At 37.0% G+C, this 13,991-nt stretch overlaps 1 protein-coding gene across 1 annotated transcript in view; it reads right to left on the reverse strand.

The window, feature by feature from the left end:
- prrg2 (proline rich Gla (G-carboxyglutamic acid) 2) overlaps window positions 1-12,139 on the reverse strand; it is a 16,999-nt gene extending 4,860 nt beyond the window's left edge. The window contains exons 1-6 of the mRNA XM_061973350.1: window positions 11,893-12,139; window positions 11,714-11,817; window positions 4,047-4,219; window positions 3,834-3,867; window positions 986-1,118; window positions 653-778 (exon numbers count right to left, since the gene is read on the reverse strand). Coding sequence (XP_061829334.1) covers window positions 653-778; window positions 986-1,118; window positions 3,834-3,867; window positions 4,047-4,219; window positions 11,714-11,795 — 548 coding nt within the window. The 5' untranslated portion in view covers window positions 11,796-11,817; window positions 11,893-12,139. The remainder of the gene's footprint in view (window positions 1-652; window positions 779-985; window positions 1,119-3,833; window positions 3,868-4,046; window positions 4,220-11,713; window positions 11,818-11,892) is intronic.
- Window positions 12,140-13,991: the final 1,852 nt, after the last annotated feature.

The following is a 13,991-nucleotide window of genomic DNA, read 5'->3' on the forward strand; positions in this document are numbered from 1 at the left end:
TATATATATATATATATTTTAATGTCTTTAATAGTAAAAGTACATATATATGTATATATATATATATATATATATATATATATATATATATATATATATATATATACATACACACATGTACTTTTACTATTAAAGACATAAAAAAATTATTAAAAAAAAATATATATATATATACACACACATGTACTTTTACTATTAAAGACATAAAAAAAAATATAAAAAAAAAAAAAAAAAATATATATATATATATATATATATATATATATATATATGCAACAAATATTCTGCTCCTCTGAAGGATCGACATTCGATTACCCACAATGCAATACTGCTACTTTAAACACATAAGCTTTTTCATATAGATATCCAATACAGTACATTTAGCTAGTATCGGATCAGACCATCCCTCGCTATTTTGTGTTTTCCAAATGAAGAAAAATCGTGTGTTTTCTAACCCTCGTGATTTTGCCTGATTACATAAATGGTCTTTTTGCAGCGATACTGTACATGGAGTGATATCATCGTGATGAGCGATACTGTGCTTTTCTTCCACCTTTTTAATAATACAATAGGTTGTTTTATTGCACCAGAGAACAACTAAAGATTGCTTTGTGGTTTGGGATATCTCGGATCAACATGAACATTCACTTACCCTGAATAAGGCGGCGGCGGGGCATCGTGCATCCCACTGCGGTGTAGGGCCTCGTTGTAGCTGGGCAAACCTGGGATGGTTGCCAGGGGCACCATTTCCGGGCCTTGATGTCCATCTTGTGGCATTCTAATAGAAGACAAAGAAAATTACACACAAGGAGTTCACTTTATTTGATGATGTGTTATTAATCGCATTATTCAATACTCAGTCCATATTTTTTAATTAATGTGACATGATGTCAAGTAATCGGTCAATTCTGCCTAGCAACAAGGTGCGATCCATGCTGCTGCGCTGTGTAACAGGCTGAAAAATGGTATGTTGGCGTCAACTTACTGCACGGGTCTCCTTCCACCTCGCTTCTTGGACATGTAGCAGTAGATGCCCAGCACAGTGGCGATGACAGCGCACACAACTAGTGCAAGGATCCCTGCGATCAGACCTGACGTGTCCACTCTGGGCGCAAATTCTTTAAACACAGCATGGGAACATGTCAGAAGATGCAATGTCCATAAACGGTTCAAATCTTCTGCATGCACTTAGTAAATGTATGTCATTGGTAGGAAAAATACAACATATTGTAAAAAGGGAATACACAAATATATGCACACAGAAATGTGAAATATAATACAGGGTGTCTCTAAAGTCTGGACTTTCAATATTCTGTACACATGTTTTATATATATATATATATATATATATATATATATATATATATATATATATATATATATATATATATATATATATATATATATATATATATATATATATATATACATATATATATATATACACACACACACAATATTATATTATATGCCTGTATAATATATATTTATATATAATACATGCATATGTTATATTTAACTAATAATTTCTGATAAATAATAATTATATATATTTAATAAATATATAATGAAAAATATAAATGTTTTAAATATGTAATTGTACATATTTAAAAAATAATGTAATTTGCTATTATTAATCAGAAATAATTAATTTAAAAAACCTACATATATATATATATATTTTTTTTTAAATATGTAATTGTACATTAATTATTTTTAAATATGCACAAATATATATATTTACAACAACAACAACAAAAATAAAAATATGTATATATATATATACATATATATATATATATAAAACATTATATTTAATTTAACTATATATTTAATTATATATATATATGTATTAAAAATATGTATATAATTATATATATATATATATATATATATGTATATATATATAAAATAAATATAAATATAATTGTGCAAATTTAAAAATAATGAATGTACAATTACATATTTAAAAATTATATATATCGTTTTTTTTAATTAATAATAGCAAATTACCTTAATTATTTTTAAATATGTAGAATTACATACTTGAAAAAATAATATTTTCTATTATACATATATAATATGTATATTATACATACATATGTTATATTTAACTAATAATTTCTGATAACGAATTATATATATATATATATATATATATATATATATATATATATATATATATATATATATATATATATATATATATAATAAAAATTATAAATGTTTTAAATATGTAATTGTGCCTCAGAATTTTTTCAATGAAAAAAATGTGCCTTGGCTCAGAAAAGGTTGAATTATGTTATTATGCTGCATTATGTTATTGTGGGGAGGCGTGGCCGGCAGACCGACAGCAAGGCGGGGCACGCCGGGGCCGACTCCGAGATGGCGGTGAGGAGGCGTGATAAATGTCAGTTGCGTGGATCGCCCGGCTGGGCACAATTGTGTAATCCCGCTCCCTCAAAAAAAAGGGGGGAGGGGGGGGGGGGGGTAGGCTCAGCCGGTTGGAGTCCCAACTTGCGTCTGGCTGTGGAGGACTGTGGGGAGGCGTGGCCGGCAGAAGGACAGCGAGGCGGGGCACGCCGGGGCCGACTCAGAGATGGCGGCGAGGAGGCATGGCCGGCGGGCCAGCGGCAAGGTGGGGCGCACCGGGATCGACACTGTAATAAACGTCAGGTGCGTGGATCGCCCAGCTGGGCACAATTGTGTAATCCCGCTCCCTCAAAAAGGGGGCGGGGGAGTAGGCTCAGCCGGTCGGAGTCCCGGCTTGCGTCTGGCAGTGGAGGACTGTAGGGAGGCGTGGCCGGCAGACCGACAGCGAGGCGGGGCACGCCGGGGCCGACTCCAAGATGGCGGCGAGAAGGCGTGGCCGGCGGGCCAGGGGCGAGGCGGGGCGCTGGGATCGACGCCATAATAAACATCAGATGCGTGGATCGCTCGGCTGGGCACAATTGTGTAATCCCGCTCCCTCAAAAAGGGGGGGGGAGTGGACTCAGCCGGTCGGAGTCCCGGCTTGCGTCTGGCGGTGGAGGACTGTGGGGAGGCGTGGCCGGCAGACCGACAGCGAGGCGGGGCACGCCGGGGCCGACTCCGAGATGGCGGCGTGGCCGGCGGGCCAGCGGCGAGGCGGGGCGCGCTGGGATCCACGCCGTAATAAACATCAGATGCGAGGATCGCCCGGCTGGGCACAATTGTGTAATCTTGCTCCCTCAAAAAGGGTGCGGGGGAGTAGGCCCAGCCGGTCGGAGTCCCGGCTTGCGTCTGGCGGTGGAGGACTGTGGGTAGGCGTGGCTGGCAGACCGACAGCGAGGCGGGGCACGCCGGGGCTGACGCCGTAATAAACGTCAGGTGCGTGGGTCGCCTGGCTGGGCACAATTGTGTAATCCCCTCCCAGTGTGTAAAAGGGCGGCAGCCGAGAACGATGAGGCTGAAGGAGTTGGAGAGACACGAGCACTGCATGAAAAGCGGAAGCGACCAAGAGCGAGATGAAGACGAGGGCGGATGAAAAGCAACCGGAGGAGCGAGCGGTTCGAGGGAAGAGGAGCTGAAATGCGACCCAACCTGCACAGAAGGTTTATCGAAACATAAACAAAGTGATAAATCTGCCGCAGTCATGTCCCTCTTTGGTGGTCCATGGAACCCGGACGACAGTGAGAGACTGTCACAATTACGTTAATGTTTGTTTTTCTTTTTAAAATGCATGTTACGTGTTAATTGTGCTGATTAAATTGATTTGAGTTCATTTCAACAGGGGACGCCGTTTCCACTTCAGGGACACCCTGGATTATGATCGTGCTGCTGGGCCATATTTACACAAAATGCAAAGTAATTACCGTGGGCTTGGATGTAGTCTTCCCAAAATGCTTGCTGCACATGGAAAGGAAAGAAAGGTGAATGACAGACCTCCACTTGGTCACATGATGCCACAGAGACTGGTGTGACTCCAGAGTACGTAGCGTGGATTAAATATAACCGTGAGTAACTTTGCCATGTAAAACTTGTAAACAGATGAGCATGTATGAATGTACTGCAGAGAGGAGTATTACCGTTTGAGCGTTGTCCTCAAAGATTTCTCTGGCTTCTTCGAACGTGCAAATCTCCTCTCGACATTCCCTTTCCAGGTTGTCAGGCACCACCAACTCAAAGTCCCAGCTGTTGTACAGCAATGAGCGGGACAGGAAAGCGTTGGCCGACTCTTCCTCCAGGAACAGCGAAGCCCCTGAAACACACACAGAGTAGGGAGTGCCGATCGGTCCAAACATTGATAGTATCGATACCACGTAGGTCTGGGTACTGGCAAGGACTTTGCAATACAGCACGTATTACGATACTTGAGGCGCAATACAATACGCATCAAGATACTTTAGTCACAATACGTTAGGTATCGAGATACTTTAATCACAATAGGTATCGAGATACTTTAGTCACAATACGATAGGTATCAAGATACTATAGTCACAATAGTATTGTGACTAAAGTATCTCGATACTTATCGTATTGTGACTAACGTATCTCGATACGTTAGTCACATACGATAGGTTTCGAGATACTTTAGTCACTAAAGTATCTCGAAACCTATCGTATTGTGACTAAAGTATCTCGAAACCTATCGTATTGTGACTAAAGTATCTCGAAACCTATCGTATTGTGACTAAAGTATCTCGAAACCTATCGTATTGTGACTAAAGTATCTCGATACCTATCGTATTGTGACTAAAGTATCTCGATACGTATCGTATTTGGACTAAGGTATCTCGATACCTATCGTATTGTGACTAAAGTATCTCGATACCTATCGTATTGTGACTAACGTATCTCGATACGTATCGTATTGGGACTAAAATATCTCGATACGTATCGTTTTGTGATTAAAGTATCTCGATACCTAACGTATTGTGACTAAAGTATCTTGATACGTATCGTATTGTGACTAAAGTATCTCGATACGTATAGTCACAATACGATAAGTATCGAGATACTTTAGTCACAATACAATAGGTATCGAGATACTTTAGTCACAATACGATAGGTATCAAGATACTATAGTCACAATAGTATTGTGACTAAAGTATCTCGATACCTATTGTATTGAGACTAAAGTATCTCGATACTTATCGTATAATACGATACGTATCAAGATACTTTAGTCACAATACGTTAGGTATCGAGATACTTTAATCACAAAACAATACGTATCGAGATATTTTAGTCACAATTCGATAGGTATCGAGATACTTTAGTCACAATACGATAGGTATCGAGATACTTTAGTCACAATACGATAGGTATCGAGATACTTTAGTCACAATACGATAGGTATCGAGATACTTTAGTCCCAATACGATACGTATCGAGATACTTTAGTCCCAATACGATACGTATTGAGATACTTTAGTCACAATACGATAGGTATCGAGATACTTTAGTCACAATACGATAGGTATCGAGATACTTTAGTCACAATACGATAGGTATCGAGATACTTTAGTCCCAATACGATAGGTATCGAGATACTTTAGTCACAATACGATAGGTTTCGAGATACTTTAGTCACAATACGATAGGTATCGAGATACTTTAGTCACAAAACGAAACATATCGAGATACTTTAGTCACAATACGATACGTATCAAGATACTTTAGTCCCAATACGATACGTATCGAGATACTTTAGTTCCAATACGATACATATCGAGATACTTTAGTCCCAATACGATACGATACGTATCAAGATACTTTAATCACAATACGATACGTATCGAGATACTTTAGTCCCAATACGATACAATACGTATCAAGATACTTTAGTCACAATACGATACGTATCGAGATACTTTAGTCACAATACGATACGTATCGAGATACTTTAGTCACAATACGATAGGTATCGAGATACTTTAGTCACAATACAATACGTATTGAGATACTTTAGTCCCAATACGATACGTATCGAGATACTTTAGTCCCAATACGATACGTATCGAGATAATTTAGTCCCAATACGATACGTATCGAGAATCTTTAGTCACAATATGATAGGTATCGAGATACTTTAGTCACAATACGATACGTATTGAGATACTTTAGTCCCAATACGATACGTATCGAGATACTTTAGTCCCAATACGATACGTATCGAGATACTTTAGTCACAATACTATAGGTATCGAGATACTTTAGTCACAATACGATAGGTATCGAGATACTTTAGTCACAATACGATAGGTATCGAGATACTTTAGTCACAAAACGAAACCTATCGAGATACTTTAGTCACAATACGATACGTATTGAGATACTTTAGTCCCAATACGATACGTATCGAGATACTTTAGTCCCAATACGATACGTATCGAGATACTTTAGTCACAATACTATAGATATCGAGATACTTCAGTCCCAATACGATACGGATCAAGATACTTTAGTCCCAATTTGATACGTATCAAGATACTTTTGTCAAAATACGATATGTATCAAGATACTTTTGTCACAATACGATACATATCAAGATACTCTTGTCACAATACGTATCACTATACTTGTGCCACAATACATATCACAATAATATTTCAGTTGTTTTTATCCTTCTTTGTGGGGACATTGTTGATTGTCATGGACACCGTCTTTGCTCCGCAGTAAGTCTTTGCTGTCGTCCAGCATTCTGTTTTTGTTTACTTTGTCGCCAGTTAAGGCTGGGCGATATGGCCTTTTTTTAATATCTCGATATTTTTAGGCCATGTCACGATACACGATATATATCTCCATATTTTGCCTTTGCCTTGAATGAACACTTGATGCATATAATCACAGCAGTATGATGATTCTATGTGTCTACATTAAAACATTCTTCTTCATACTGCATTAATATATGCTACTTTTAAACTTTCATGCAGAGAGGGAAATCACAACTAAAAGTGTATTTATCAAACAGTTATTAAGCAGTGGCACAAACATTCATGTCATTTCAAAACAGAAAGTGCAAGATTGTCAGAGACATTTTAAAACAAGCTATTAGTGCACTTTTGTGCATGATGTCACTAAGATGACATATCAAAACAACACTAAATTAAAGTGCACTTTTTGTACAGAACGCCACTACAATAGTTAAAAACAAATAAAGTGCACTTTTGTGCATGATGTCACACAAGATATTTCAATAAGTGTCAAATAAAAATTAGCTGCATAATAGGAACTCAAATAGTGTATGTCCTTCACTATGTGGTAGGTTCCTGCGGACGTTATCTCCTTCTGTTGTTGACTATTTTTTTCATACGGTGTTGATGTGGAAATGGTTGCCTCGGCATTTTGTGGGTGTGGCACCGAACGGAGATGTTGACATGCGGAGTAAGCACTCTTCATTCTCTAGCGGGTGACTTTTCAAATGATGCTACAAATTAGCAGTAATGCTACTTTTTGTAGCAACGCTTTTGCCCCACACTTGACAAATTACGGTTGTCTGCTCGACATATTCCCACTTGAAGCCAAACCACCGCCAGACGATGGACCCCCTGCTGTTTTTCTTGGGAATTCATTCTTCCTTCATTTGTTACCAGATTCGCACCTTCTTTTTCTCGTATTACCACTCGCACCACAGCTAACGTTACCCATGTCGTTACCTCTCTGCTCCGCGTGACATTTAAACCCCGTTTCCATATGAGTTGGGAAATTGTGTTAAATGTAAATATAAACGGAATACAATGATTTGCAAATCATTTTCAACCCATATTCAGTTGAATATGCTACAAAGACAACATATTTGATGTTCAAACTGATAAACATTTTTTTTTTTGCAAATAATCATTAACTTTAGAATTTGATGCCAGCAACACGTGACAAAGAAGTTGGGAAAGGTGGCAATAAATACTGATAAAGTTGAGGAATGCTCATCAAACACTTATTTGGAACATCCCACAGGTGTGCAGGCTAATTGGGAACAGGTGGGTGCCATGATTGGGTATAAAAACAGCTTCCCAAAAAATGCTCAGTCTTTCACAAGAAAGGATGGGGCGAGGTACACCCCTTTGTCCACAACTGCGTGAGCAAATAGTCAAACAGTTTAAGAACAACGTTTCTCAAAGTGCAATTCCAAGAAATTTAGGGATTTCAACATCTACGGTCCATAATATCATCAAAAGGTTCAGAGAATCTGGAGAAATCACTCCACGTAAGCGGCATGGCCGGAAACCAACATTGAATGACCGTGACCTTCTATCCCTAAATGGCACTGTATCAAAAACCGACATCAATCTCTAAAGGATATCACCACATGGGCTCAGGAACACTTCAGAAAACCACTGTCACTAAATACAGTTTGTCGCTACATCTGTAAGTGCAAGTTAAAGCTCTACTATGCAAAGCGAAAGCCATTTATCAACAACATCCAGAAACGCCGCCGGCTTCTCTGGGCCCGAGATCATCTAAGATGGACTCATGCAAAGTGGAAAAATGTTCTGTGGTCTGGAGAGTCCACATTTCAAATTGTTTTTAGAAATATTCGACATCGTGTCATCCGGACCAAAGGGGAAGCGAACCATCCAGACGGTTATCGACGCAAAGTTCAAAAGCCAGCATCTGTGATGGTATGGGGGTGCATTAGTGCCCAAGGCATGGGTAACTTACACATCTGTGAAGGCACCATTAATGCTGAAAGGTACATACAGGTTTTGGAACAACATATGCTGCCATCTAAGCGCCGTCTTTTTCATGGACGCCCCTGCTTATTTCAGCAAGACAATGCCAAGCCACATTCAGCACGTGTAACAACAACGTGGCTTCATAAAAAAAGAGTGTGGGTACTTTCCTGGCCCGCCAGCAGTCCAGACCTGTTTCCCATCGAAAATGTGTGGCGCATTATGAAGCGTAAAATACGACAGCGGAGACCCCCGGACTGTTGAACGACTGTAGCTCTACATAAAACAAGAATTGGAAAGAATTCCACTTTCAAAGCTAAAACAATTAGTTTCCTCAGTTCCCAATCGTTTATTGAGTGTTGTTAAAAGAAAAGGTGATACAACACAGTGGTGAACATGCCTTTTCTCAACTACTTTGGCACGTTTTGCAGCCATGAAATTCTAAGTTAATTTTTACTTGCAAAAAAAAAAATAAAGTGTATGAGTTTGAACATCAAATATCTTGTCTTTGTTGTGCAGGGGTGCTCATTACGTCGATCGCGAGCTACCGGTCGATCACCAGCCAGGCATTAAAAAAATAGTCCTAAAAATGAGCGATCATAAATCTTCACTATGACGTCACTTCCGTCACTTGATTGACATTCACGGCACCCGAGGGTCTTCTGAGATGACGCTGGCTGCTGCCAGCTCATTAAAATTACCGACAGGAAGGCGAGAAACACTTTATTTCAACAGACTCTGGCGCCGTACCTGTCGTCAAAACTCCAAAGACCGACTGCACAGTTGCACAATAACAGCTCTGCTTCATCCTGCCTGCGCTAACAAAATAAGAGTCTCAGAAAGCTGGCGTGCACAAGCTAGCAAGCTACGGAGTTTGCCGACAATGTATTTCTTGTAAAGTGTATACAAAGGAGAACGGAAGCTGGACAAATAAGATGCCAAAAACCAACCAATTTTATGTGGTATTGGACAGAAAGGAGGACTTTTTTTCTCCTCCATTCGAAAATGCGGACATTATCAGCACCACTGTCTGATTCCAATCAATGCAAGTCATCACAATCAGGTAATACACCAACTTATATTCTTGTCTTCATGAAAGAAAATAATCCATATGTGTTAAACATGCTTGTATTATCTTTAACCACCTTTAACTTGTTAACAATATTAACTATATGTGTTAAACATGCTTGTATTATCTTTAAACACCTTTAACTTATTAACAATATTAACTATATGTGTTAAACATGCTTGTGTTATCTTTAAACACCTTTAACTTATTAACAATATTAACTATATGTGTTAAACATGCTTGTATTATCTTTAAACACCTTTAACTTGTTAACAATATTAACTATATGTGTTAAACATGCTTGTATTATCCCGGGAAGAGCTGGACGAAGTGGCTGGGGAGAGGGAAATCTGGGCTTCCCTGCTTAGGCTGCTGCCCCCGCGACCCGACCTCGGATAAGTGGAAGAAGATGGATGGATGGATGGTGTTAAACATGCTTGTATGATCTTTAAACACCTTTAACTTGTTAACAATATTAACTATATGTGTTAAACATACTTGTATGATCTTTAAACACCTTTAACTTGTTAACAATATTAACTATATGTGTTAAACATGCTTGCATTATCATTAAACACCTTTAACTTGTTAACAATATTAACTTTTTGTGTTAAACATGCTTGTATTATCTTTAAACACCTTTAACTTGTTAACAATATGAATTATATGTGTTAAACATGCTTGTATTATCTTTAAACACCTTTAATTTATTAACAATATTAACTACAAGTGTTAAACATGCTTGTATTATCTTTAAACACCTTTAACTTGTTAACAATATGAATTATATGTGTTAAACATGCTTGTATTATCTTTAAACACCTTTAATTTATTAACAATATTAACTACAAGTGTTAAACATGCTTGTATTATCTTTAAACACCTTTAATTTATTAAAAATATTAACTATATGTGTTAAACATGATTGCATTATCATTAAACATCTTTAACTTGTTAAAAATATTAAATATATGTGTTAAACATGCTTGCATTATCATTAAACATCTTTAACTTATTAACAATATTAAGTATATGTGTTAAACATGCTTGCATTATCATTAAACACCTTTAACTTGTTAACAATATTAACTATAAGTGTTAAACATGCTTGTATTATCTTTAAACACCTTCAATTTATTAACAATATTAACTATATGTGTTAAACATGCTTGTATTATCATTAAACACCTTTAACTTGTTAACAAAAACACATAATTGATAAATAAGTAAATATAAATTATATATATGAATGAGGTAGATCCCCACGACTTGATCAATTGAAAAGTAGCTCGCCTGCAGAAAAAGTGTGAGCACCCCTGTTGTAGTGCATTCAATTGAATATGGGTTGAAAAGGATTTGCAAATCATTGTATTCCGTTTATATTTACATCTAACACAATTTCCCAACTCATATGGAAACGGGGTTTGTATGTAAGAAGGTGCGCTTGTTTTACGTCTCTGTGAGAAAGAGAGACAACAAAGAGTGAGGAACGCCTGTAGTGTAAAGCCCGCAGATAAAAGCAACTGCGTGAGAACCTATATATATATATATACGATAGTCATTTTCTATATCGCACAGAGACAAACCCGCGATAGATCCAGTATATCCGATATATTGCCCAGCCCTACAGCCACTTCAGTTTCAGTTTCGTTCTGCATAGCCTTCCCTAAGCTTCAATGCCTTTTCTCAGAGGCACTCACCTTTTGTTTATTTTTGGTTTAAGCATTAGACACCTTTTTACCTGCACACTGCCCCCCGCTGTTTCCGACATCTACAAAGCAATTAGCTACCGGCTGCCACCTACTGATATGGAAGAGTATTACACGGTTACTCTGCCGAGCTCTAGACAGCACCGACACTCAACAACAACACGTCATTTGCAGACTATAATTACTGCTTTGCAAAAACTATTTGGTGGTTGAAAAACACTGGTGTATAGTACACTCAGTACGGTATAGTAGCAATACCTTGGCCAGTGTGTAGTGAATGAATCAAGAGAGGTGTGGTCTACCTGAAGTGTGCCTGAAGGTGACAGAGCAGTGGGCCCACTGCAGAAAGTTCAGCACACAAATCCACCTCAGGGAGACAGCCATTGCGGCAAAAACTGCACGGAACCTGTTGAGGAAATGACTCCATGACAGTCAAAACGTGTCTGCTACTCGCACCCGCTCACCCTCTCGTCTTCCTTACCTGCTCACAGGTGTTCTCCGGTGTCGTAATCCTTTGCTTTTTACACATACATGACGTTCTAGATTAAAACTTCAAGACACAAAAGCGTTGCTTTCTCTACGATACGCTGTCCAAAACCTGTTGGACGACATACCAGCCGGAGGGAGGTACCTATTCAAACCTGTCTGTTGGACTGTCACTGATTTACATACACACAAGGCCTTTTGTGGCCCCTAAACAAGTATATTTATAATTAGATATTAAGGGATCATGTATATTTCCATTTTATGAGTCACGTTAAGATTTGTGTTTACTACAAATAATCGGGCATGAAAAATAAACAAAAAAAGCTCCAATTTCGATTCAGTTGAATGGGATAGGTTTGATAGTGGTGTGTTTATATTCCGGATCATTTCTAAAGCTTATAAGGGGAAGAAAATAGGTTTATTGGTGTTGGAATGTGTTCCATATTGCAGGCTGTGTATATTTATGTTGTTATTTTGTCAACAAATAAAATAAATAGATCAGTTCCCGCGCACTAAACAATCAATGCCACATTTCATACATCACTATCAATACATGATCATTTAAATCATTTGCAGCCTTTTTTTTAAATTTATTGTTAGCATTTTAATTTTAGCATGATAGCTTTTAAAAAATTTTTTTTTACACATTTTGTAGGTATACCCCCTAGTGTCAAATATTTTGTTACTTGACAAATGCTACCTGGTAGCATGCTAGCAAATATAAGTATAAACCAGAGTCATATTTTGGTACTTGATGTATGCTAAAATGTTAGCATTTTTAACATTTTTTTCAGGTTTACGTCGCAAAGTAATATACTTTGGTGGTTAAAGCATGATAAAGTTGTGCTAAAATTAGCATGCTAGCTTTTTTAGCTAATTTTGTAGGTATAAACCAGTCATATTTTAGTACTTGATGTATGCTAACATTTGAGCATTTTTAACAATTTTTTCAGGTTTATGTTGCAAAGTAATATATTTTGGTGCTTAACGCATGATAAAGTTGTGCTAAAATTAGCATGCTAGCTTTTTTAGCTAATTTTATAGGTATAAACCAGAGTCCTATTTTAGTACTTGATGTATGCTAACATTTTAGCATTTTTAACAATTTTTTCAGGTTTACGTCGCAAAGTAATATACTTTGGTGCTTAAAGCATGATAAAGTTGTGCTAAAATTAGCATGCTAGCTTTTTTTTTAAGCAAATTTTATAGGTATAAACCAGAGTCATATTTTAGTACTTGATGTATGCTAACATTTTAGCATTTTTAACATTTTTTTCAGGTTTATGTTGCAAAGTAATATATTTTGGTGCTTAACGCATGACAAAGTTGTGCTTAAATTAGCATGCTAGCTTTTTTAGCTAATTTTATAGGTATAAACCAGAGTCATATTTTGGTACTTGATGTATGCTAACATTTTAGCATTTTTAACAATTTTTTCAGGTTTATGTTGCAAAGTAATATATTTTGGTGCTTAACGTGTGATAAAGTTGTGTTAAAATTAGCATGCTAGCTTTTTTTTAGCAAATTGTATAGGTATAAACCAGAGTCGTATTTTAGTACTTGATGTATGCTAACATTTTAGCATTTTTAACAATTTTTTCAGGTTTACGTCACAAAGTAATATACTTTGGTGCGTAAAGCATGATAAAGTTGTGTTAAAATTAGCATGCTAGCTTTCTAGCTAATTTTATAGATATAAACCAAAGTCATATTTTGGTACATGATGTATGCTAAATTGCTAGCATTTATTTTTTTTTTTAAGTGGGTTTATGTCGCAAAGTAATATATTTTGGTGCTTAACGCATGATAAAGTTGTGCTAAAATTAGCATGCTAGCTTTTTTAGCTAATTTTGTAGGTATAAACCAGTCATATTTTAGTACTTGATGTATGCTAACATTTGAGCATTTTTAACAATTTTTTCAGGTTTATGTTGCAAAGTAATATATTTCGGTGCTTAACGCATGATAAAGTTGTGCTAAAATTAGCATGCTAGCTTTTTTAGCTAATTTTATAGGTATAAACCAGAGTCCTATTTTAGTACTTGATGTATGCTAAAATGTTAGCATTTTTAACAATTTTTTCAGGTTTACGTC

Source organism: Nerophis lumbriciformis, linkage group LG22 (genome assembly GCF_033978685.3).
Source record: "Nerophis lumbriciformis linkage group LG22, RoL_Nlum_v2.1, whole genome shotgun sequence".
NCBI classification, from domain to species: Eukaryota; Metazoa; Chordata; class Actinopteri; order Syngnathiformes; family Syngnathidae; genus Nerophis; species Nerophis lumbriciformis.